The sequence below is a fragment of the Ctenopharyngodon idella genome, chromosome 16 (assembly GCF_019924925.1).
Source record: "Ctenopharyngodon idella isolate HZGC_01 chromosome 16, HZGC01, whole genome shotgun sequence".
NCBI classification, from domain to species: Eukaryota; Metazoa; Chordata; class Actinopteri; order Cypriniformes; family Xenocyprididae; genus Ctenopharyngodon; species Ctenopharyngodon idella.
In genome coordinates, this window is record NC_067235.1 from 11,481,834 (window position 1) to 11,507,813 (window position 25,980).

Consider the following 25,980-nt stretch of genomic DNA (forward strand, 5'->3'; position numbering starts at 1 on the left):
AATATTAACTATGACACTTCCTATACTGATGAAGCTTTAAAAATGTACTTGCAGCTTTTCTTCCCATTTAGTGTTTGTGTTTTCCCAAGTTTAACTTGGGTGACATGATCCAATTGATGGATTTTGGAGCAAAATCATCTTCTGGCCCTCATAAATTTAAGAAATGGTGAAGTTCAGGAAATGCATCCAGAAATGCCTCATTTATGTATGTGCAAAAGAGGGGTCTTGTGGGAAGCCGGGTCATTACATGTTTATCAGTCAGTGAGAGTGAACCGCGAACGTGATGAGGGAAGATAGTAGTTGGATGACTTGTGGTTGACGGAGTGAGAGATAGAAAGAGGAACAGTGTGACGAAATAGAAAGCTTCGCTGGAAGACCAACATGTTGGGAGAATTTTGATCAAACTGCCACAAAAGAAGAAAAAAGAACAAGATGGACGAGAACCCAGCTGTTCATCAGGTGAGGCTTTCAAGATAAACCCAATTTTTCATTTTTTTGGGCTTTAGCCAGTTGTATTAATATGACAGTGGTAGTCACAGGAAATCAGGGAATGCCATGAATCAGATTCAAACTAGTCACCCACAAAAGTAGCCTACCACCGTGCACTTGTATCTGTGCTGTATATGCGTTTAAGTTGTTGCCTAAATGGTGAAGTTTTGCTTTAAATATCAGAAAGGTCTCTAGTAGGCCTATATAATGAGTGGTGTGGCGTAGTTAAGACTCCTGGTTCACAACATAATGCTCGGGTTGCTGGGATAGAAGTTCATGATGCTGTTCTATTACACGGCTCGCTGGAATACTTGATTGTGATTGGTCAATCACAATAGGCGGTGTGAAATTTCGTACAGTCGTCCATGGCTCTTGAGGTAACTGAAATCCGCGCTACTTTAATGTATTTAATGTGCGGTCAAATTTATCGTTGCTTTGCGAAATTTCACGTGTGAAATGCAGCCATTTTAATTCGTGGGACCCGCGCGAAAAAGTTCCCAACGTAGCAGATTTCGCAGCGTTCATAAACGCAAAGCTGCTGGTTTGATAATAGTGACCTCTGTGAATTGTTTTATATATCTACTGTACTATTGACAATGGAAAAATTGAAATCCACCCCCCATCCCACCCCCCAGCAAAATCTCGACGAACTTTCGATAATGTGAATCCGCGTCTCTTCTTACGTAAAAACCTAACTGCCGCCATTTCGCCTTTATCGCTGTACTAAGAAATACCTCAGAGAACTTATTTTTTATATATTGTTGTCGAGTTTGTCTTATTGCTTGGCCGATTGTTTCTACATTGTAATGTACTATTTTTCAGGCAACTTGACTTTAAATCCCGGTTTGTGGTCCTTCTCTTTCCCAGTAAGCTTCCTGTCAGTTACGCAACTAACGTATATAATAAAAGCAAAAAATCACAAACAACATAATAGCCTACATGAAGGATTATAAAATAACTCAAATAAATATTTAATGACCACATGTTTAGTTAATGTAATTATTAACTGTTAGCTATGTTAAGTGGAAAATGTACATTAAAAACATTAGTCTTGGCGCAAATTTCACTTCTCTAACTTTTCATTGTTCTTTAGTGAACATTCATTGGACTTGCTCTCATTGTGGTTGGATGTTTGACTGGCGTTGTAATTTCAATCCATCATAAAGTCAATGAGTTATGCATTCCAACTTTTCCCAGTTGTGCTTTTCAATTTCTGTACATGTTCATCTCAATATGTACCCACAGGAAATGGTCACGACGCCAGAGGAACAGCCTCGTTCTGATGAGCCAAATCCAATGGGCTGCAACAAGTACTGCAGTCTCTTATTGGTCCTCTTTGCCTTCTCTCTCTTTTCAACTACGTTAGGTTTGGCTATCTATTCCCACCTGCAAAAGGAATCACAATGGAAATCAGGTACAAGCTTATGGAACTAGGCTTTTCTTCTGGTATAGTTTAATTTCATTGGTAACAGTGGTTGTATTTCTATCTCTTGTGTTTCAGCTGCACCTCCTTGCCTTTCTCCCGCCTGTCTAAGGGCATCAGAGCATTTTTCTCTTGACATGGATCCCTTTTCTCGCCCTTGTGACTACTTCCTATATGCCTGTGGAGCAGGTGGATCTTCCACCAACAAGGGGAGACTCAGTGGGTTCTCCAATGAAGACAATGGGGAACCGGACAAAAAACGAGAAGTGAGCATGGGTGGATTAGTGAGGATGAGAAGAGAGGCAGATGTTCACGTTAAAAGTGATGGACGGCTAGATAAATTTCCAGACAGACAGATTGCTTTACTGAAAGCCATTAAAGAAATACTAGGTGAGTGAAATTCCACTATATCTTTTGTACCTAAAACAGAATCTATCTATCTATGAGAATCTATCTCTTTGTGTCTATCAAGGCATTTGCGCACCACAAAATGGATTACCTGCAAAAGCCTGTAAATTGCGCCAAGTCCTTGCTCCATCTCTCAAAACTTTTATGCTAATGAACAAATCATTGCCATCAGAATGACAAGTCCTTGTTTCAGTGTTCATTGCTTAATATAGCAGTGAACTTTGTCAGTATTTGGGTCGTTGACGTTACATGGCATTTTCACTGTCACACATGACAAAAATGAATATAATTAGTATTGTCATCATTTAAAATGCAGTAAATGGTTAAACATTTCTTTGTTTTACATGGACCTGTTGTTAAAAAAACTGCTTTGTTAATAGATTTTTTACATTTTTGAGCCAAATCTCAAAATTGTCCTATGGTGTGACTGTCTCAAGCATGGTTCAATAAATTACAACTTTTATAAATTAAAAAGAAAAGCGTAAAAACGTTAATAAATACCTCAGGCATAATTTTACAAGTGTCTTTTTTAGTAAATGGCAATCCTTTTTTCATCCATATATTTCTAAAAGCGTACGATCTTGATACATTTTGTCACTGAAAATTATGTCCTCTGGTGTGACGCCATATCCTGATATTAAATCGGGCAATTCCACGGACAAATTTAATTATTTGAAGGACACCATTCAAGGTCATGTTACCGAAGCCCCTTGTGAAGCCCATGACATGTGCACATGGTGCACATTGTCTCAGAATTGTTTAAATATTTAACTTTTTTGGAACCACTATAAAAGTGTTAAGTTTTCTTGTCCTTTGGTGTGACACCCCTAAATTATATTTTTTAATTAAAAATGTATGTTAAACTACATAATCATGGAAAATTATGCAAATGTGTCTTGCTAACTGCTAATGACATGTTAGCTACGAACAGCAAGGTCATTAACTGACTCTAAAGGCTGAAACATCCTATGGTGTGACAGATAATGTCCACTGGTGTGACACCTGTACTGTCACACCGGAGGACAAAGATGTCACACAAGAGGACAAGGTCTCTTTAAGAAGCATTTTAAATAATTAAATAAGATTTGTTCAACTCCTTTTTATTCTTTTTTGATCATTTTCAGTGTTCTTAAATACAATAATTACATTGAATAAAAAAATTGTAATGCTTTGCAGAAAATTTGTACTGTTATAAAGTGTTATGAAAATAAGCATAAAATGTGATACTACTTGTTTTTGAGAGAAAGAATTGAGGGAGAGAAATGAGTGGGAGGGAGAGGACACAGAAGTATAGGGAGAAAATGAACAGAGATCCACTGAGAAGGGAAAAGATCCTAGAGAAGGACGCAAAGTAAATATAATTGAAATGATGCCTTGAAAAGAGCAGCCATATACTTTAAAAAATGTGATTTTTAAAAAAATGGTTGATGATGCAACAAAATGAAATGTTATTTCTTTAACAAACAAATTAATTACATTAAAAATAGATTTTGGGGCGTTAAAGTTTCAAAGATATTTGCTCTGTTAAAGAGTCACATTTCATTTTGATATTTTTTTTGTATCAAAATTACATTTTCTTTCTTCTTTGACACATTCAAGGTTAAATAAAAATACTTTAATGTAATACCCCTCACTCTCTTTAATGCAAAAACTATCATTTCTGTTCTTCAGCGTGACAATGTCCTATAGCGTGACACACATAAAAGAACCGCAGAATTGTCTTTATCTCAAAATATCTTGACAGAACAGTCGAGTATTGCAGTAGGGGAGGTATAATCATCACTCATCTTAAAATGGTATAATTTTCAGCAGTTTTGAAAGGTTGACAGCAAACTTTGTCTCATAATTATTGAAATTTCCAACAAGTCCAACATGTTGTGGGGAAAAAATAATGTTTTTCATAATTTCATATTAAATAAATAGCACTATATGAAAATAAGTGTCTAAAAATGAAGATAAATCTCTCTCATGCTATTTGTATACTATTAAGAGTTTTTTTTATTAATTTTTGCTGTGTCACATAGGACACATTTACGGTACAGTTCAGTTATGGTACATCAGACGTCACACTACAAAAATATGTTGTTTTTTTTTGTTTGTTTTTTTCAAAAATGGTGTTTTACAAAAAAAACATTTTTTACTGCCTATTTGTCAACTACCCATTTCCTGATGTAAATTATGGCTACGGTTTTGATGACAAAACGCACACTTGTTCTGTTTGGCATGTATCAATTTCAATAGTACAAAGTTACGCATACTGTATGTGGGATATTGATTGCAAGAGATTGGACAGGATTCACATTTATGCCTTTGCTATCTTCCCTTGCAATGCAGTGTGGGAAAAATCTTACGCTTCACACATTCCCCTTAAGCCCGGGATACACTGCACGATTTTTGGCTGTCCCAGACGAAAGACTGCCATCGTGAAACAATCGTGGCAATTTGTGTGATCGTGGCTCTTAATCGGTGGTCCTATGTCGTACAGTGAGAGAGGTTCAAAGACAGCCGTTTTCCCGGTCTTGCGACCAAAGATAGCCTACGATAGTTTTCTGACATTGTCAGAAATTAAGCATGAACATCGCACAGTGTGTTCACTGCTACGACCTACGTCTACTGACCAGCCAATAAAAATGCGACATGAAATCAAAGCGACATGGCGCTAAAACTTAAAACTGCTTACCTCAAGCTCTTTTCCCTTCTTCTTTTGCCGCTTCCTTTTTATTTTCAGCACACATAAAAATTACAACTGCCAAAGTGTGATTCAACATGGTATTTTTGTTAACCACTAGCGTATGCTGATGACGTTTTATTCTTCTATAGAAACTTGCATCATAACCTACGAGTCAATAGGTGTCATCATCGTACAGTTTACATGCATGTCGTGCCCGAGTTCAATTGGATCCATGTCACACAGTGTGATTTGTAATGATCTTAAAGGACTGCAAAAATCGTGTAGTGCAGTGTATCCCAGGCTTTAAATGGTGAAAATCATGATTCACCTGAGAGCAATTCATCAATTCAGGACACATTTACAAAAAAAAAGTCAAATAGAAATGTATGGAAAATATGCTTGACAGATTATGACAACCTTTTTGCATTTAATGCCACATGTGTCAGACTCCACTCCTGGAGGGCCACTGTCCTGCTCCAACCACCTCCAAAACTCCTGCCTTGAAGTCCCTAGTAATCCTGAAGACCTTGATTAGCTGGTTCAGGTGTGTTTAATTAGGGTTGGAGCTAAATGCTGCGTTCATGCCATGTCGTAATTATCGTAGTCTTGAGATGACAACATGTGACTTTTTATTTGGAGCTGTTCAACATCCTCAGACTGGGAATTTTACGTTTCTATGGCAACACTATCAATAAAATGCACATGTGTATAATGTTCAAGCTAAATTTAAACCTACTAGTACCTTTTGTCCATCTGTATCTAATTCATCTATTGATACATATTGTAGGCTAGTGGAAAGGGATGTGGCTAATTCATTTGAGCAGTCATCTTCATCTCAGAACAAAAAGTCAAATTTGACACTTTCTGAAAAAGAGGCTCTTGACAAACTGTGCCGAAATAAAGATATCATAAATAAACCTTCAGATAAAGGAGGTGGATTGGTGATTCTGCCTCGAGCTCTCTAGAATCAGGAGGCTCTTCGTCAATTAGAAAATACCTCCTATTATTGAGTTTTACCATCAGATCCAACTGCCCAGTTTCAGAGGAAGATTGAGATGTTTCTTCAGAAAGCACATGCTCATCTATTGATTTCTGATAAAGAGATGCAATACTTGCTCAGTCGTTCTCCAAGTAGGCCAGTTTTCTACATTCTACCCAAGGTACATAAAAGCTTGGTCAATCCACCAGGACGGCCTATAGTAGCTGGTAACAATAGTCTTACTGAACCACTCTCGAATTTTGTTGATTTTGTTCTGAGACCGTTAGTCCTTCCTAGTTATCTGAGTGACACAGCAGATTTCCTGCAATGTCTAACAACTATTCAAAATGTTGAGCAGGATGTTATACTGGACACTATGGATGTGACTTCGTTATATACCAATATTCCACATCATGAAGGTCTATTGGCCTTAAAACATTTTCTTGATTTACGTGTTGAAGATGATGGCCTTCCGTCTAAATTTATCATTGAAATGGCTGAAATGGTTCTCACTAAAAAGTATTTTTTATTTGAAAAACGGTATTATTTACAGATTGAGGGCACTGCCATAGGGGCCACCATGGCTCCTGACTATGCCAATTTATATCTGGGCTTTTTGGAGGATAGATATGTTTTCAACAACAATCCTTTTTTTGACAATATCATTCTGTTTAAGAGATACACTGATGATTGTTTTGTTATTTACAAAGGTTCTGCAAGTGATCTTGAAGCATTTGTTCTATATATGAATTGTTTAAGACCTTCGATTAAGTTCACACATAATGTGGGTATTACAAATGTTAATTTCTTGGATACTTGTATATCAATTGTTGAGAAACAAATCGTATCTTCTCTTTATAGAAAAGATACAGCTAAGAACAGTCTCCTTCATGCTACTAGTGCCCATCCAATCCCTTTAAAACTTGGGTTACCCTATAGTAAATTTTTAAGACTCCACCGTATCTGCTCTAGGAAGGAGGATTTTGATGTTAAAACCCAGAATCTATATGCAGATTTTAAATCACGTGGATATCCCAACAAGTGGCTTGATACTGCACTTGAGAAAGTGCGTAGTTTACAGGAACGGGAAGTGAGTAACTTGATTGCAAACAAAAGTAAGAAAAGTTATTCATGTGTTTTTAAATCTACATTCAGCCCATTGAGTAATGATGTTAGGAGGATTATTAAGAGTCACTGGCACATCATTCAAAGTGATCCTCAGTTATTGAATGTATTCAATGATCCACCACTCTTTGTTTCTTCTACGAGTTCTAGTCTGAGGGATAAGCTTGTTCATGCAGACACTCATGTCTCTTCTCCGACCACCCTAGTTGATGCCCAGGGTAATTTTCCATGCTACAAGTGTACTTCTTGCACAAAATATGTCAAATATCAATCATTTATACATCCTCGTACACAAAAAACATACAAGATCAAACAACTGATAACTTGCAAGAGTTATATTATTATTTATTCAAGTTCTCTGTTATATGTTGGTAAAACCACACGTGCATTACGCACTAGAATGATTGAACATACAAGTGCAATTCGTAGACAGGATGATACATCACCTATTTATCATCACTTCAATCTTGCTAAACATTATTTGTCTGACATGAAGTTCCTGGGCATCAAGAGGATTTTACCTCATAGAAGAGGCGGAGATAGAGACAAGAAATTGTTGCAAAGGGAGGGAGGCCTTTTGGATTTTTGAACTTAAATCTTCATTTCCTGATGGCATGAATGAAAAACTTGAACTTTCTTGTTTTTTGTAATTGTTTTCTGCAACATTATTATTATTATTATTATTTTTTTTTTTTCTTTTTTCTTTATTACTTTGAATGTATATTTTACACAGTTTGTGCCATGTTTGTTAATTTCTAGACTCTCTTGCAGTGACACTCGTGATAATTGATGATTGTGACAATTGGATTCAGCTGATTGCTTTGAGTTGCTTGTCTTTCTAGAAAGAGGGTGATTGTTTGTTGCATATTGAGCACTTGAGGATAGCAATCTGCTGAAATGTCTGTTCATGCTTTTTTGTTTTTAATTCACCTGCACTTTGCTGCACCATGTACTTTCTAGACTTTCTTTTTTTTTTGGATTCAGCTATTTTTTTCTGTTTTGCAACACTATTAATGCCTAAATTAATCTGTAGAGGTCAGGTAGTATAGCGGTCATGTGGTATAAGTAGGAGCTCTCAGAAAATTCCCATCTTACAAGCTGTAATTACGAGCTCTACGAGGACGTGAACGCTTTTTACAAGTTGAAATCTCGTATTTACGGTAATTACAACATGGTGTGAACACACCTGAACTCTGCAGGACAGTGGCCCTCCAGGAACTGAGTTTGACACCCTTGACTTATGCAATGAACTAATGTCTAGATCAGGGGTTCTCACCTCTGGCCCTCAAGGTTCACTTTCCTGCAGAGTTTAGCTAAAACCTTGATCAAACTCACCTGCCTGTAATTTTCTAGTAATCCTGAAGACCTTCAGGTGTGTTTGAATAGGGTTGGAGCTGAACTCTGCAGGAAAATGGATCTCAAGGGCCAGAGTTGAGAACCCCTGGTCTAGATGTTTTGGGCAGTAAGAATATTTGAACTCCTATAATATATTTTGATCAACATGACATAATGTACCAAAGTATTGGTTATTTCGATCTGTATGATCCCTGTGTGATCAGAGTCTCCAGAGGAGGGTGTTTCTATGAGTGCTGCAGAACAGAAAGCAAAGAAATTCTTCAAGACTTGCATGGATGCAGAATCCCAAGAGAAAGTGGGTCCAGAACGCTTCCTCACACTACTCCAGCAGGTACACACACTTTTTAGGATAAGAGAAAGTACAAAAAAACTCTTATGTTGCATCATGTATTTTGCTCAAGTGTTTTTTTTTTTTTTTATTCTCTCCCTCTCTCTGTGTGTGTAGTTGGGTGGCTGGGCAGTATCAGGTGAATGGAATCAGAAAGATTTTAACGCCACCCTCGCCCTGCTGATGAGCCAGTACTCCACATTTCCTTTCTTCAGTGTGTATGTAGGGCCAGACCCTGGTGAAGAGCAAAATGCTTCCAATAAACAGTACATACAGGTGATCACTAATGCCTGTTTATTTTTTATATATATATATATATATATATATATATATAATTATAGCTAGGACTCATTTCTCAATGCTTAGGTCACTTTTTCAAAGCTCTTCACACAGTGAGCATTAAGCAGTTTAAGTGGGCTAAACTGTGGATCATTTTCCATTGCTTTGACACAAAATGAATTCACTGACTACATCTTTCAATTTACATGAATTCTTTTCTCACTTGACACAACCACCGCCAAAATTCTATGTACTGTACCTACAGGCCAGTTTTCACATTTACATACTCTAGGGATGCACAGATCATGATTTTTCATTTCCGATTCTGATATTTGTTGTTTATTTGCTCTATAAAGGTCAATTGACACCACACAGACAAACACCAACAAACAAGTTGGCAATTGGATTTAGAATTTTATGAAAAAATAACTGTCATGTTCACACTGCCCCAACAGACACCAACAAACACTGATTGAACATGGTCAGTCAGGTGAAAACAAACTCCGACCAACTCCAACAGATGCCAACAAGGCTAACACACTGATCAGACAAAACCCAACAAACGTGTTTGTTGGTGTTTGTCTGTGCAGTGTGAATTGGCCTTAACAGGCCAAATTGACCTTAAACAAAAATATCTGTAGCCATTTGAAATTAGAACACTGAATTTAATCATGATCCAAACAAAGATGCTTCACACATAGCATTAGCATATTTTTTTATTATTTTTTTTATTTAGATTAGATGGAACAGCAGCAATATAGTGTTTCCTTTGTTATTGCTGTACACAAAGCATTGCTGCGCTTATAAACAGGCATTATACGGAGGTTAGAGGAAAAGAAAATGCCACCAAAACTTTTTTGAAGACAGTCAGTTCCCTTTAGAGATACATTCATATAACCCCCCACCTGCAATTCAATATTTATATTTTTCTTTCAATATTTCGGGCATCATGAACAGTGAGGTTGCTTCGTAATATTTCCACACAAATTACATTTTGGGAAGTGATTGCAATGCAGTTTGTGGGAAGTCCGGAATAGAGATCGGCCAAAATAAAATGAAAAACCGGTTGCCGATCGTGGGTTTGGAGTGTGTTTTGGTGTTTTATATTATTTTATTTTTCTACCCTGATTTTAGCCTCTGATTTGAACACTGTTTTAAGGGGTGTGTCTGTTGTGAGACTTCAGTGTAAACGCCCACTGCTGTGATTGGCTAGTTTTAGATTTATGCTACTAAAGTGAAGCAATTAGTCAAGAAACAATGTGAAGTTGACTGTTTAGTCACTGGCTTGATTTATGGACGCATAAACAGCAATAAATGATTTTGAGACAAAGAACGTCTGACTGTACATGAATCATTATTTGAAATCATTGATCGCAGATCAGACATTAGAAGTAACACGGTTACTTACATTAGGCATTACTGTCAGGTCCATATCTTACAGTGAAAGTCTGTTTGCAAAGCCTGAACCGAAATTGCGACTGATTTACCAAAGAGTCCACAGTGAAATGAACCGAACAAACAAATAATGCTCTACTGAGACATTCACATAGTTGAAAATAAATAACCACTTTCCTAGCATTAGGATCCTTTGGAAGATAATGTTATTTTTAGTCCAGTGGTCCTGTATCTCTCTTCTCATCTCACTAACGTGCCAGTAGGTGGGGCCAAAGATGTAATGATGATGAAGTATCTGCAGAGGCGGGCTTTCATCGCACTATTACGTCATAATGTGACAAAATCCCAAACTAGTCATTTTCGGAGCTTGGTTTCAATAAAAGCTGTTTTTGGATTATTAAGGAAGTTTTGAGTTATTAAACTTACAGGATGTTTTTATAGTACAATGTACTATACTTACATGTCAAAAGATCAAGGAAAATTTGATTTCTCAATTCATGACCCCTTTAAACTTAAGTTCAAAACATAATACTAAACTGAACAAGACAGCAATTTCTACAATAATAGCATATTAAAATATTCTAAATCTAAAAAATAAAAAGCTATCAAAACAATTAGATATAGCTGAACACATACACGGGTGTTAGTCTTTCAATTTCATTATCATCTTTACAAAAGAGGACAATTTAAGAATTGGAATTAAGGAATTAATTTAGTTTTATACTTTTATTTAATTTTGTACTATAATGTAAAAATGGACCATGTAACATATATTGCAGTGAATTCAAAACATTTTTGTTTTGTAAATACATTTTTATATTGTATAAAGCTGCCTGTTGTTAGAGTTTAAGTCGTTTTTTTAGTGAGTTTTAAGTGTGTTTGTTGGGTGTCAACTTTTATTAGTGTTATGGGACAGTGACTTGATTTGAGACATGTTTTTGTAGTTTTAGTGCATTTGGATGTGAAATTTACAGCTGTGCCAAGCAGAAAGTTGGTTGGTACTGTGAAAAACTGTGAAGAGTTTTGAAAAATAATGTAAGTACTGAGAAATGTGTCTTAATGATTGTAATAAACTGTAAACAAATGTAAATTTGTATTACATTCCTGTGTACATGAATCCTCAATATTTTGGCCCATTTTCATTGTTTTTGAGATTTTTGTCCTCTATATGTTGGTTAAAAATGTCAGTTTACATTTCCATAGATTGATGAGCCTCATTTTCAATTCCCTATTGACTGGAATAGCAAGACACATAAATCCAAAGCTAGTACTCGGGTAGGTATTTCCTGTTCAGCTTAGCACCAGATTTCACATATAACTAGCGGCTAATGCTCATAATGTATTATTATACTGGATTCTTTGGTATTTTGGTAACATCTCTTTTGTTGTCTGTCTCTGTTCCTGTTTCTCAGTATTTGCGTCCATTCTATTCGTCCTGTGGTCAGTATTTGGCTCTCTTGGGTGTTCCCTCCAATGGAACCACTCAGCACTGTGGTCTTTACATATCTCTGTCCACAACTCTCGCTGTGGCCACATCACCTCTTCACTACCGCCTCAGTCAGAAGTTGCTCTACCACAGAATTACCATCCAAGAGCTACAGGTCTGTGTGTAAATTGGTTTTCCTGTCTGACATGTATAAATGGGTCAATAACAAATAAGAGCGTTCACGATCACAGAAATCTTTTTTTTTTTTTTTTTTTTTTTTTTTTAAATCTAGTTTAACCTGTTAATTGTCTCGCACACACACACAACTTAAGGTTGGTCTCTTTTTAAAGACGACACTCAGCAGATTGTTGCAGAAGTGAAAGCACTTCAAAAAATGAAAGTGTAGTTATAGAAATTCACTGTAAAACAAAGTAATTTGGAGTCTAAAATTGCTAGAAAATCAATGCCATATGTCTAACCAAATTGTGTTCCAAATTTGAAGTTGATATTCCAAAAATTGAGCCTGCTAAAAGGTTTTAAAGAACCGTTTCCATAGTAATGCATGTCCAATTTCACAGAATGAGTGAATTTTGAGTGTTTAAGCTTTCTAATAATACATAATTTATGATGATTACTATAATATGTCATAGAGAAAAAAAGCAATAAAAAACACACCATGTGTTCCACTACACTGAGAGTTAACAGGCGTGCAACATTCTAAGAAATTGTTATTCTAAGAAATTGTTATTGAACTTTTATTCCTTTTTCAAGATTTTATTCCTTTTCAAGCTTAAATTTAATGACTCATGATATAATGTGATATATTTATACTGATACTTATTACAAGTCTTATTATTTTCAAAAGTGTCTTTAATCATTTTAAATAATAATAAAAGGTGAAAAGTTGTTGTTGAAATTAGGCTTTTTTTCTTCATTACAATATCAGGACAGTTGTATCACACATTTACACATTTCCCACCAAAATAGCAAAATATGTAAATTCTATTACAGAAATTAAAACATGCTCATCATAGAAGATGTGATTCAAGTTATTGTGTGAATAAATTGAATTTTTGAGTACATAGAATAGATCTGGATAAAAAATGAACATCATGTCATTAACCCAAATAATGTATAATAACTGAATTGTGTTCTAAAGGAGCTGTTTTTCCTGTGCCTCACAGACTCGGGCTTCAGCCATTGATTGGCTTGCTTGCCTACAAGCCATATTTCAGCCTCTTCCTATCAGCCAATCAGATATTGTTTTAGTCCACAATCTCCCGTACATTATCCACATGTCCCAGACAATCAGCCAGTGGCAATTCCAGCATGAGATTATGGGCACGTAAGTCACTTTTTGGCATGGTTTCTTAAAATGTGATAGGTCTTGATAAATGATACAAATGTGTTTTTATTTTTTTGTGCCTGTATATAAATCTACAGTGGTCCTCTTCACACATACATGATCTTTAGTCTTTTGCAAACACTCATACCTTCGCTGGACTCGAGGTTCTTCCAAACAATGAGAAACTATTCAATTGTGACTGGAGACATGCAGGAGGTGGGTCGGCATTAAATTAATTACAAAGTCTATTTGTGTGAAGTGAAGTTCAGACTGCATTATATATTTAATTCGCTTATACTGTCTGTGATTTTAGGAGATGCCACACTGGTGGCGATGTGTTCAGCAGACCGAGAGAGGATTTGATGTCTTACTCAGTCATGTAATTAGAGAACGCCATGCACAGAAAGAGGTACGTTTTGTTTGGACCTCATGAAGAAATAAAGGATTGATTATGCACGAACATGTATTTAATAGAGCAATGACACAAGTGTTTTTCTTTCTCTCTGCCAGGCTGAAGAGTTGATTCATGATGTTTATTCATCCCTCAAGAAGAAACTAACAGATCTTAGCTGGAGGGACAAAACAACATCAGGCTTTATTTTGAATAAGGTATGTTGTGAATCATATTCAAAACCATATCCAAATGAAACTGCGTATGGATTTCTGATAATCTTGTGTCTTTTTCAGATAAAATCTTTTAATCCAAGACTCTCCACTAAAACAAATAATCTCAATCATACAGAAATCAACCTTCTCTATGCAGAGGTAGCTTCATTTGAAGATACATAAATGGACAATCAGTGGAGTGGGATGAGTGAATGAAATATTCTTCATTTGCTGTGTTTCTCTTCCTCTTTGCTATAGATGGTTTTGAAAGAGGAGGATTTTTTCTCCAACTACCTGCAGATGCTGGTGCTGGAGCAGAAGAGCAGGTACAGACTGCTCTCACACGGCACATGGACTGAAGGGTGAGTGCTCGCATACTAGCAATGAAATTTAAGGTAACGTTTTGTCACAATATCAAATATGAAAAACAAATATTTGTTGGATTTTTATTTTATTTCATAGTAATCTATTTAAAATCAGTTTTTATACATAGAACTATGTGTATAGTTTTTTTTCAATATATTATATTTATTTTTATTATTTATTTTTATATAAGATGTATTTATAATATTTTATTATGTATATATTTATACAAATGTTTTATTTCTTAACTAATATACTTTAAAATATACTTTTATTTTTTAATTATCAATTAATTCCCCTCCACCCAAAATAAACATTTGAAAAACTCAAAATTGAACATTATAATGCTCATGTGACCTGAGTTATTTGCAGCACATATTATTTTATATTTCTGGATTATGCAAATAGTGTTTACCTTCAAAAGACTTGACTAATTTGATCTGAATGTCATATTTTGGTTCACATTAACTAAATCGCTATTTAAAGGGTTAGTTCACCCAAAAATGAAAATGATGTCATTAATTACTCACCATCATGTCGTTCCACACCCGCAAGACCTTCGTTCATCTTTGGAACACAAATTAAGATATTTTTGATAAAATCCGATGGCTCAGTGAGGCCTGCATCGACAGCAATAACACTCCCTTTTTCAATGCCCAGAAAGCTACTAAAAACATTTAAAACAGTTCATGTGACAACAGTGGTTCAACCTTAATATTATAAAGCGACAAGAATACTTTTTGTGCTCCAAAAATAACAAAATAGTGACTTTATTCAACAATATCTAGTGATGGCCGATTTCAAAACACTGCTTCATGAAGCTTCGAAGCTTTACAAATCTTTTGTTTTGAATCAGTGGTTCGGAGCATGTATCAAACTGCCAAAGTCACGTGAACTATTGAAGTTTCAAATCACTTATGACGTAACAAAGCCTCGTTTACTGAAATCATGTGATTTTGGCGCTCTGAACCACTGATTCGAAACAAAAAATTCGCGAAGCTTCATGAAGCAGTGTTTTGAAATCGCCCATCACTAGATATTGTGGAATAAAGTCGCTATTTTGTTATTTTTGGCACACAAAAAGTATTCTCGTCACTTTATAATATTACGGTTGAACCACTGTAGTCACATGAACTGTTTTAAACACGTCTTTAGTAGCTTTCTGGGCATTGAAAGTGTAAATTATCTTCTTGGCAATGCAGGCCTCACTGAGCCATCGGATTTTATCAAAAATATCTTAATTTGTGGTCCAAAGATGAACGAAGGTCTTACGGGTGTGGAACAACATGAGGGTGAGTGAGTAATGACATAATTTTTTTTTATTTTTTGGTGAACTAACCCTTTAACTTAACATTAAGTTAACATTTAATTAACGAGTTTTATGGTTGGTTAACATTTAATGAGTGGTACGGTTCAGTTCAGTACAGTACGATTCGGGACAGTAAACCCTGATCCGGCTTGCGTTTCCACCGCCAACAGTACCCTTGCTTGATAGGCGTGGTGTATGCCAGAAAGTAGCGATCGACGTCATTCTCGCGTGAAGAAAAAAGTGACAGTAAACAACAATGGAGGACATACAGCAGCTTTGTTTGAAAAGGCTGAAGGCTGCAAGGAAAAACAGCCAAAAAATACACATTATGTTGCAACGGTGTTGTGTTGTCATTCCCTTTGTAGCACGTGCAAGTGACGATTCTCTGTCAACCAATCAACGTTCTGCAGTAAGTGTAGCCTCCCCCCTTTTGGTACCGGTAATATTGGTACTATTGTGCTAGGAACCCCAACGGAAGGGTCCCAAAAAAGTGGTACGGAACGGTTTGGAATTAGGATACCATTCACAACTTCTGACAATGCAAACAGCAAAAATTGTGTACTGTACTGAACCGTATTTTTTTTGTTTTGTTTTGTTTTTTGTCTCATCTTTTTGTTTTTTATATCCTTTTTTACTGGGTTATCACTTCTGATATTAAAGTCGCAACGTAACAAAGCAACATCTTTTTTCCATATTGTGCATACAAATGAGTGAAACAGATTTTTGAAAATTAAAAAAAAATTGTAGGGCTGGGACTTGGATCTATCCATTGGTTGTTGAAGGGATGGAGTAAGCTCTGGATGTGAGCTTGAGGTTGATTGCAAAAAAAGGTCGGGGTTTAAATGGACTAAATGATTGGAAAAAATCTGTCATTTCACTGGAAGATCAAGTTATGACATTTTGATTAAAGAATTTTTTTTAAAAAGTGAAACGTACACGGATTAATCATTTACAATAACATCAATAAAAGGCACTTTGAAAATAGATAGGGTGGATAATCATTTCATGCCGACTTTAAGTCATCATCCATTTTACATTTCTATCTTTCCTCTTCTCTAGTTTGTCTATCACTCCATCCATCTCTGGTAATGACATCATCATCCCTGTTGGAATGTTTGTTTTGCCTTTCTTCCATTCTTCATATCCCAGGTATCTTTTTACAATATAAACACAGAATATTTATTCAATGGTAAAAATATTAGTGTGGGTATATCTTGATGTACTTTGCACCGCTGTTAGTAAAATGTTATGTTATTGTGTAATGTTACTGTGATTATTCCTCATTCTTTGAATGCACTCTTCTAGTTTTTATGTGCTAAAGATGTATGATGCATAAATGTAAGAAAGTTAGATAAAAATGTTTACATAAGGGATAATCCACAGCTAGCTGTGGATTAAACATTAAATTTTATTAAATTAAATTTTAATGCATGACATGGAGGCAAAGAACTTTTGGGGAGGGAGGGAGGGAGAGAGAGAGAGAGAGAGAGAGACTCTCTACTAACAATGAAACTGTGAGTTTAATTACTTCAAAAACAGTAACATTGACAAGAAATTTCTGTGCTCCTGTTTCCGTGTGTGCAGCGTGATCTCCGATCTCTGTGTGTGAGTGACGTGTGTGTGTGTGTGTGCGCGCTTCACTGAAAGCAGCACGTTAACATTGACCGATGATTCAACTGACTTGGAACTTACTGTACATTTAAACTGTTTTATTGCACACCTTCCAGCCAATCAGAATCAACTATTCAGACAGACTGTGGTATAAAACTTAAAATATAATATTCTCTAGGGCACTGAATTATGGGACACTGGGATCTCTGATGGCTAAAGATCTTCTCCACCTTCTGCTTCCTGATAGTAAGTCAGTATGGATTTCAATATGAATATGCATGCATAATGTGTTTTTGACTGTTTTTAATCCCCTTCTATGTTTCTCGTCACTAGTCCGCACACAGGCCGACAACCCAGAGTCTGAGAGTATGTGTGTGTGGTCTCATTATCTAAGTATGACCAAGGGTCCGGGACAGGCTGGCACATTCTCCCTTCCCCCCTCTAAACAGCAGGAGGTTTGGGTGCAGTACTCTGCTCTACAGGTGGCACTGGATGTAAGTTTACTTACTCTAGTCTAGGGGTTTTCAATCTTTTAGATGCCACCCCTAAATATGATCATCCCATACTGAAATTTAACAGACATCTTATGTTGTTTCTTGTTCAAAGACCTGTTTTTTTTTTTTATACTTTGCAAAAATTAATTGCAAAAAAAATTTGGAATTTAAGTTTCTACCCAGCTAACAGGGAACGTTCTCAAGTTATGAACAAACATTCTTCCAGTAACGTTAATAGAACTTTTTTGTTCAAAGTTCTATTCTTTAGTAATGTTCTCAAAATGTTGGCAAAAAATGTAATTTATATACATTGTTCATGGAACGTGTTTTTTTTATTTTTTTATTTTTTATAAATGTTACTACTTTCTTCAGAATGTTAGAGGATGTTTAAAACTAATGTTTTCATAATGCCTGCAAAATTATAAAATTGAATGTTCCCTTAAAGGATTAGTTCACTTTAGAATTAAAATTTCCTGATAATTTACTCACCCCCATGTCATCCAAGATGTTCATGTCTTTCTTTCTTCAGTCGAAAAGAAATTAAGGTTTTTGAGGAAAACATTCCAGGATTTTCTCCATATAGTGTACTCCAGTGGGGTTCAAAGAGTTGAAGGTCCAAATTGAAGTTTTAATGCAGCTTCAAAAGGCTCTACACGATCCCAGCTGAGGAATAAGGGTCTTGTCTAGCGAAACGATTGCTCATATTCTAAAAAATAAATAAATAAAAATAATATACTTAACCACAAATGCTCATCTTGCACTGCTCTGCAATGTGCCACACATTACATAGGCAGAAGTAGCGTGGGTGGGGTGAAAAACTCCATCTCATTTCTCTCCAACTTCAAAATTGTCCAACATCATTGGTTTACTTTTTTTTTTTTTTTTTGGTAAAGGCCGCTTGACTTAATCTTTACATGTTCGCTTTGTAAACACTTGCTCGGTATTTCCGCCTACGTCACACGTGACCTTTCCAACGTGATGATCGCATTGCAGAGCAGTGCAAGACAAGCATTTGTGGTTAAAAAGTATATAGTATATAATTTTTTTTTTTTTTTTAAATGACAGATCGTTTCACTAGACAAGACCTTTATTCCTCAGCTGGGATTGTGTAGAGCCCTATGAAGCTGCACTGAAACTGTAATTTGGACCTTCAACCCGTTGGTCCCCATTGAAGTCCACTATATGGAGAAAAATCCTGGAATGTTTTCCTCAGAAACCTTAATTTCTTTTCAACTGAAAGACATAAAGATCTTAGATGACATGGGACTGAGTAAATTATCAGGAAATTTGAATTCTGAAGTGAACTAATCCTTTAATGTTCGCATATCCAAAAAAAAAAAAGGTTATAAAACAATAAAAATACTTGACATTTTGGATGTCATAGAATATAAATTTGTTAGCTGGGTATTATGTACTATTATCAGGGTTCTTACAAGGTGCTTAAAGTGCTTGAAGATATTGTTTTGATAAGTGAGATCTCTGATTGTAGTCCTTGAAAACCAAAAAAGCAGTGCTTGAAGTCTTTGAATTTCACTTTACAGTGTCTGTACAAACCGTGTTCAAATTGTTGTTTTTATACTCATTTTAGTACTGTGGTGTTAGATTTATTATTTATTCACTTATTTTAGTCACTTAAATTTTTATTTATTTTAATTTTATATTTAATTTTATACTAAATTAATTTACATTTTTTTTTCACTGTTTTTCTAGAAGCTTTTCAACAGACCCCTAGCACTTCCTTGTGGCCCCCTACTTGAAAAACCTCTGCTCTAGTCTACAACAATACTCTTTTCACTGTTATTTAGCAATGAACCCAATATTTCTTTGTCATCCTTTTATATTCTATATTTGTTCCTTACAGGCTTATAAGATGAGTTTCAAAAGGCATCCAATAGACTCATCACTATCAGGCCTCTCTTACATTCACCTGTTCCTCTCATCCTTTACTAAGGTACAGTGAACATCTCAAAGAGAATTACACAGGCACTCAAGCATGTGTGCTAATCAAACATTCAAATCAAATGTTACAGGTAACGTGTGACGCTGACTCCTACCGCGAGTTCATGCCCTTTGAACCTTCCTTCCTGGTGACTGTCCTGTGTTCGAACTCAAGCTTCTGCCCCAAACCGCTGACCTGCCTGAATAAATCTCAGAGTTTTCCTCATGAGATGTGTCAGAGTTGATCACTGCACTGAATCTGCGAGGAACACATCTCCACTGAGACCTGTTGGAGCTGGTTTGGGACTATTGAACCATTGGAGCTGCTCAATGTTTAGTGAAAATAGGAGAAAGTCATTCCAGAGATCATTAAACTTTTTATATTCACTGGATAAGTAATGGGTTTAGAAATGTCACATACAGTATCTCACAAAAGTGAGTACACCCCTCACATTTCAGCAACCATTTTATTATGTTCTCAAGGGACAATATTATAGAAATGAAACTAGAGTAGACAATGTGCAGCTTGTATAGCAGTACAGATTTACTGTCTAAAAATAACTCAACATACAGCCATTATTGTCCAAATAACTGGCAACAAAAGTGAGTACACCCTAAGTGAACATGTCAAAACTGTCCAAAGTGTCAATATTTTGTGTGAGCACCATTGATATTTAGCACTGCCTTGATCCTCTTGGGCATGGAATTCACCAGAGTTGTTGCTGGGATCCTCTTCCACTCCTCCATAACATCACGGAGCTGCTGGATGTTAGACACGTGGTGCTTCTCCACCTTCCGCTTGAGGATGCCCCACAGGTGCTTAATAGGGTTCAGGTCTGGAGACATACTTGGCCACTCCATCACCTTCACCTTCAGCTTCCTCAGCAAGGCAGTTGGCATCTTGGCGGTGTGTTTGGGGTCATTATCATGCCGTTCGGCCCAGTTTCTGCAGGGAGCATCATGTTCTGCTTCAGAATGTCACAGTATATGTTGGAATCCATGTTTCCCTCAATGACGCGCAGCTCCCCAGTACCAGCAGCAATCATGCAGCCCCAGACCATGATGCTACCACCACCATGCTTGACTGTAGACAAGACACAATTTTCTTGGTACTCCTCACCAGGGCGTCGCCACACATGCTGGATACCATCTGAGCCAAACAAGTTTATCTTGGTCTCATCAGACCACAGGACATGGTTCCAGTAATTCATGCTCTTGGAGAGGTTGTCTTCAGCAAACTGTTTACGGGCTTTCTTGTGAGCCAGCTTCAGAAGAGGCTTCTTTCTGGGACGACGGCCATGCAAACCAACTTATTGCAGTGTGTGGCGTATGGTCAATGCTGGCAGCACTCATGCATCTGTTTTTTGAAGCCAGCTTCTGCACCTGACGCACAGCACAAGGTCTCAACTTCTTTGATTCAACTTCTTTGGCCTGTTCCGTGTAGAACCCATCTTGGAAAACCTCTCTCTATGACCCTGGCCACTGTGCTGTAACTCAGTTTCATGGTGTTACCGATCTTCTTATAGCCTACGCCATCTTTGTGGAGAGCAACAATTCTAATTCTCAAATCCTCAGAGAGTTCTTTGCCATGAGGTGCCATGTTGAACATTCAGTGATCAGTATGAGAGAATTGTACTCAAAGTACCAAATTTTAACTGCTAATACAAGATCCACACATTTGCATGGTCCTGTCAAGCAGACAAAAACATGAACATGATGAATAGGACATGTGGCTTTGCATGGTTAAACGACATGCACCTGTTATCACTTAGGGTGTACTTATGTTTGTTGCCAGCTATTTTGACAGTAATGGCTGTATGTTAAGTTATTTTCAGAGGACAGTAAATTTATACTGCTAAACAAGCAGCACATTGACTACTCTAAAATATATCCAAGTTTCATTTCTATACTATTGTCCCTTCAGAAGATATACTAAAATGGTTGCTGAAATGTGAGGGGTGTACTCACTTTTGTGAGATACTGTACATTTAGGCAATATTATCACATTTGATAAGTGATGTACAGTATAATGAACAGTTAAAAACAATTTTTAGTCAAACAGTCAAAAGCATGAAAATGTACCATGCTTTTACAGAATTGAATTTTGGGGGAAATGTTGTAGATTCATGCAAGCTAATATATTAGGGGAGGGAGGAAATCTCATGCATTTTTATAACACCTATGGCAGTAGTATTTCCTAGTTTGTTTACAAAGTTACACTGGTTTTATATGTGGTAATTATAGTCATACTATAAATACCACAGTTAAACTGGTTACTACAATTCAGTAATTCATTAATGATGAATATTTTGTACGTTTATTCTCTAGTGTAAATACAGTTTGAGGTCTGAGGTTTGAATGTATCATAAATGTCACTCTTATATTTGAAGAAAACGTTGAGGTGTGTTTTGCATGTGTCCTTTTCTGGTGTATAGCGATTGTGAAAATTCAGGGTTTGTTTTGATAACACTAGCAAAAAAATCGACAATTCTTGGTGTTTAAAATAGTAAAATGTATTTTTTTTTTTTTTTTTTTTTTTCATAATAACATAATGTCATTTAATAGGTGGTCAAGTACAGTATTTTATGATACATTATTAACTATGCAGAGAGACCGTCATCAGCGTGCGCCACTCTGAACAAACGTGTCGTAGTTCTGTGTCAACATGGCTGCACGCGCTGGAGACAAGCGTGGTCTGGAGCATTTAGATGAATATGAACCAAAACCGGCAAAACAGCAAAGAAGTCTGCACGATCAGATGACGGAAAAGCGTCTTGTTGTTGTTTTAGAAGGAGCGACGCTTGAAACCGTAAAGGTAAAAGACAACGAGGCTCGGTAGAAATAGAAACGTTAAAGTGTTGGAGCGGGTGTTACTCACTGGATTGCCACTAATAGTTGTCATAACCGTATGTTTCAACAGTTAAATGTGAACGCATGTCTGTGCAGGTTGGAAAGACATTCGAGTTGCTGAACTGTGATCAGCATAAGAGTATGATAATAAAGAGTGGACGAGACCCTGGAAAGATTCGCCCCGATATCACACATCAGGTATAATCATCTGATCTAAGTGTTTGAAATGCGCGTTCATGTATTTAGTTTTCATCATCTAAACAACTTATTTCAACATTACCATGCCCATGTTAACCCCCAGTTAACATTTATGGGTTCGATTTTTTTTGTCTCAAAATACTTTTGTAATATATATTTATCCTATCTTCCATATCTCTTACATACTTTTGGGACTGAATTTTGTCGATAAACAATGCAGCATGGCAAATTGATATTCTTTTCATCTGAAAATGAAAGTTTATGTAAGTAAAATGAATATATTCTGTTTTAAAACATGCTGGAGTAATGCTGATATTGTTTTGTTTGAAAATGAGTAAGTTTCATAAATTTGGACTGATTTTGAGCAGTCGTGAGTTTTAAGTTCAAAATAATTCAAGTTGATACTGTTCATTCTCAGATTATGTTCTTGTAAATTTCATTTGTATTCAAATATTTTTTTATGAATATTAAAATATAAAATTTTTATTGTATTACAGTGTTTCTGTAGTTAATGTAACATTGGACATTTTAAAGAATTTAAAAAGGGGTGAATTTAGTAATACATGTTTGCCATTTAATCATTAATGAGAAGTTATTGATAAGATACAACATCATTTTAGTTGAAAAATGCAAAGTTATGACTCTTATAAGCTTGCATTCCATGGGGTCCAAATGGTATGCAGGTTTTGAATGCATTATGAGGGTTAAATGAAGAAAACAAGCCATCTTGTGAGGATTTTCTAATGATTTTGACCATTGGTGTTGGTATGAAACCATGATTTTTTTTTTTTTTTTTTTTTGTCCCATATCTTCTCTCTGAATGTCATGTCTGCTGTCCCACAGTGCCTGCTGATGTTACTGGACAGTCCTTTGAACAGAGCTGGACTGCTGCAAGTGTACGTTCACACAGAGAAGAACGTTTTGATCGAGATCAACCCACAGACAAGAATTCCTCGCACCTTTGCACGATTTTGTGGACTCATGGGTAAATTCACATGGAGGCTCCATTTGCACATTAACTCTAACGTCAGTATTGTAATGGGTTACACTATTTTAGGGTAATGTTGTTACAGTGTAATTACACAAATAATATTAAAGGATTAGTTCACTTTCAAATAAAATTTTCCTGATAATTTACTCACCCCCATGTCATCCAAGATGTCCATGTCCTTCTTTCTTCAGTTGAAAAGAAATTAAGGTTTTTGATGAAAACATTCCAGGATTTTTCTCCTTATAGTGGACTTCAATGGTCTCCAAACGGTTGAAGGTCAAAATTACAGTTTCAGAGCAGCTTCAAACGATACCAGACGAGGAATAAGGGTCTTATCTAGCGAAACAAATATACCGTATTCTTCAAAAAGCTTATGCTAAATGTCCTACGCCTTCCCCATTCAATTTATGGGAAAAAAACCGAACTGGCGCCGCATTCCTTCCGTAAGTTGAATAAGGAAGGCGTAGGACATTCAGCGTAAGCTTTTTGAAGAATACAGAAATGTCCTTCGCCTTTCTTATTGAACTTACGGAACGAATGCGGCGCCAGTTCCGTTTTTTTTTTTCCCCATAAATTGAATAGGGAAGGCGTAGGACATTTAGCATAAGCTTTTTGAAGAATATGGAATTGCGTTCTGGTGGAAGCACTTGTGATGCGATCATTTGTGCCTATAAAGCATATACTTTGGTCATTTTCTTAAAAAAAAAAAAAAAAATCGTTTCGCTAGATAAGACCCTTATTCCTCGTCTGGTATCATTTAAAGCCCTTTGAAGCTGCACTGAAACTGTAATTTTGACCTTCAACCGTTTGGAGACCATTGAAGTCCTATAAGGAGAAAAATCCTGGAATGTTTTCATTAAAAACCTTAATTTCTTTTCGACCTGAAGAAAGAAGGACATGGACATCTTGGATGACATGGGGGTGAGTAAATTATCAGGAAATTTTTATTTGAAAGTGAACTATAGGGTTATTTTAAGGTTAGTTACTTGTAATTATACATAATTTACTATTATTACTACTATTGTAAGTACATGTGACTACACCTAAAAAAATAGTGTTACATTGTAATGCAAAAAAAAAAAAAAAGCTGTAATGCTGTATCTTGAATTCAGAATAAGTTTGGTTTCCTACTATTTGTCCTCCTATAGTCCAGCTCCTGCACAAGATGAGTGTGAGAGCAGCTGATGGCTCTCAACGTTTGTTGAAGCTCATTAAAAATCCAGTGTCGGACCACCTGCCACCTGGATGCCCCCGATTTTCCACATCGTTCAAAGCAGGAGATGCTGTATGTCCCAGAACAGTCGTCCCCAAAGATGGACCTGCCGCTATTGTCATTGGAGCATTTGCACATGGAACAGTGAGTCTGAAATATATTCTCCATGCATAGAAAATTATTTCATAAACATGAATTATGTCATCGCTTTTCAAGTAAATCAGCATACTAAACTCTGTCACTCCATCCTGATGTAGGTGAATGCCGACTATACAGAGAAGACCGTGTCCATCAGTAACTATCCTTTATCTGCAGCTCTGACCTGTGCCAAGATGTGTTCAGCGTTTGAGGAGGTCTGGGGAGTGTTATGACAAAATCAAACTGTTATTAACTGTCATGTTTATGCCTGATTGAGGAACAGACCTTTGGATTGCGTTCTGTGTGTATGTGTTTCATTCCTTTGAGCAAAAATTGTGTTATGTGACATCACAACAGAGGAGAACATTTTATGTCAAAATTGTAACACAATTTTAACACACACTGAAGCAAACATTTACACTCTTTAAAATGTGGAGTATTAAACCTAAATGTCTTTTTGTATAAGTCTATACATTTAGTAATAAACCCAGATTTGCATTTAAATCTATTCCTGATATGTAAAACACTTTTTCTCCTTACAATAAACAATAAGAACTGGTTTTCTTCAGCACTATACTGAGATGTTTCAAATTCCCTTTTAAAATCATGTTGTACTCCAGCTTTATCCTTATATTCTCTATTCTCACTATGAGTCTACACAACTTCAAAAGCAGTCTCTCCTCTTGTGTTCAGTCTCTCTGGCCCCTTTAGCTTCCTTTATCCTGAACTGTGCTTTAGATGTTATTTAAACAGTTTTTTTCTGTCTAGGCTTGATGTTGATTCTCCCTACTGGGTTTGTTCTTGTTTATTTCTTTTGCTTGTTCTTTGTCCACACTTGGCACCTTTCCTAACAGGACTCAGGCTCACTCAGCTTTTTTTCATTTCAGTTTTCAGCGCATTTAAACATTTGAGTTTCTTCTGATTTCTACTGATTGAGTTTCTACTGATTTTGTATTTTTGCCATCTGTACGTTTTGGCAAGTTGCTTTTGTAGTTTTTCTATTATTTGGGACATTTTTTCCCACATGCAACACGAAATTACACCA

General features: G+C 36.2%; 2 protein-coding genes across 3 annotated transcripts; both read left to right on the forward strand.

Moving 5' to 3' along the window:
• Positions 1-22,083, forward strand: kel (Kell metallo-endopeptidase (Kell blood group)). 2 transcript variants are annotated; one of them, XM_051866629.1, is made up of 18 exons: positions 5-459; positions 1,735-1,903; positions 1,991-2,302; positions 8,655-8,782; positions 8,897-9,055; positions 11,657-11,728; positions 11,866-12,054; positions 13,064-13,224; positions 13,323-13,440; positions 13,538-13,633; positions 13,735-13,833; positions 13,912-13,989; positions 14,089-14,192; positions 16,562-16,651; positions 17,292-17,359; positions 17,447-17,607; positions 19,469-19,558; positions 19,638-22,083. In XM_051866629.1, exons 1-18 carry the CDS (start codon positions 433-435, stop codon positions 19,788-19,790), a joined length of 2,274 nt encoding a protein of 757 aa, XP_051722589.1. In that variant the 5' UTR covers positions 5-432; the 3' UTR covers positions 19,791-22,083. The 2 variants fall into 2 exon arrangements, with proteins under 2 accessions (XP_051722590.1, XP_051722589.1); XM_051866630.1 differs by lacking the exon at positions 19,638-22,083 and having other exon boundaries at positions 1-459; positions 19,318-19,550.
• emg1 (EMG1 N1-specific pseudouridine methyltransferase) lies at positions 21,491-25,509 on the forward strand. Its single transcript, XM_051866637.1, has 5 exons — positions 21,491-22,360; positions 22,492-22,593; positions 23,437-23,578; positions 24,733-24,941; positions 25,055-25,509. The coding sequence occupies exons 1-5, from the start codon at positions 22,211-22,213 to the stop codon at positions 25,166-25,168; spliced, it is 717 nt and encodes a 238-aa protein (XP_051722597.1). The 5' UTR covers positions 21,491-22,210; the 3' UTR covers positions 25,169-25,509.
• The last annotated feature ends 471 nt before the right edge of the window (positions 25,510-25,980 follow it).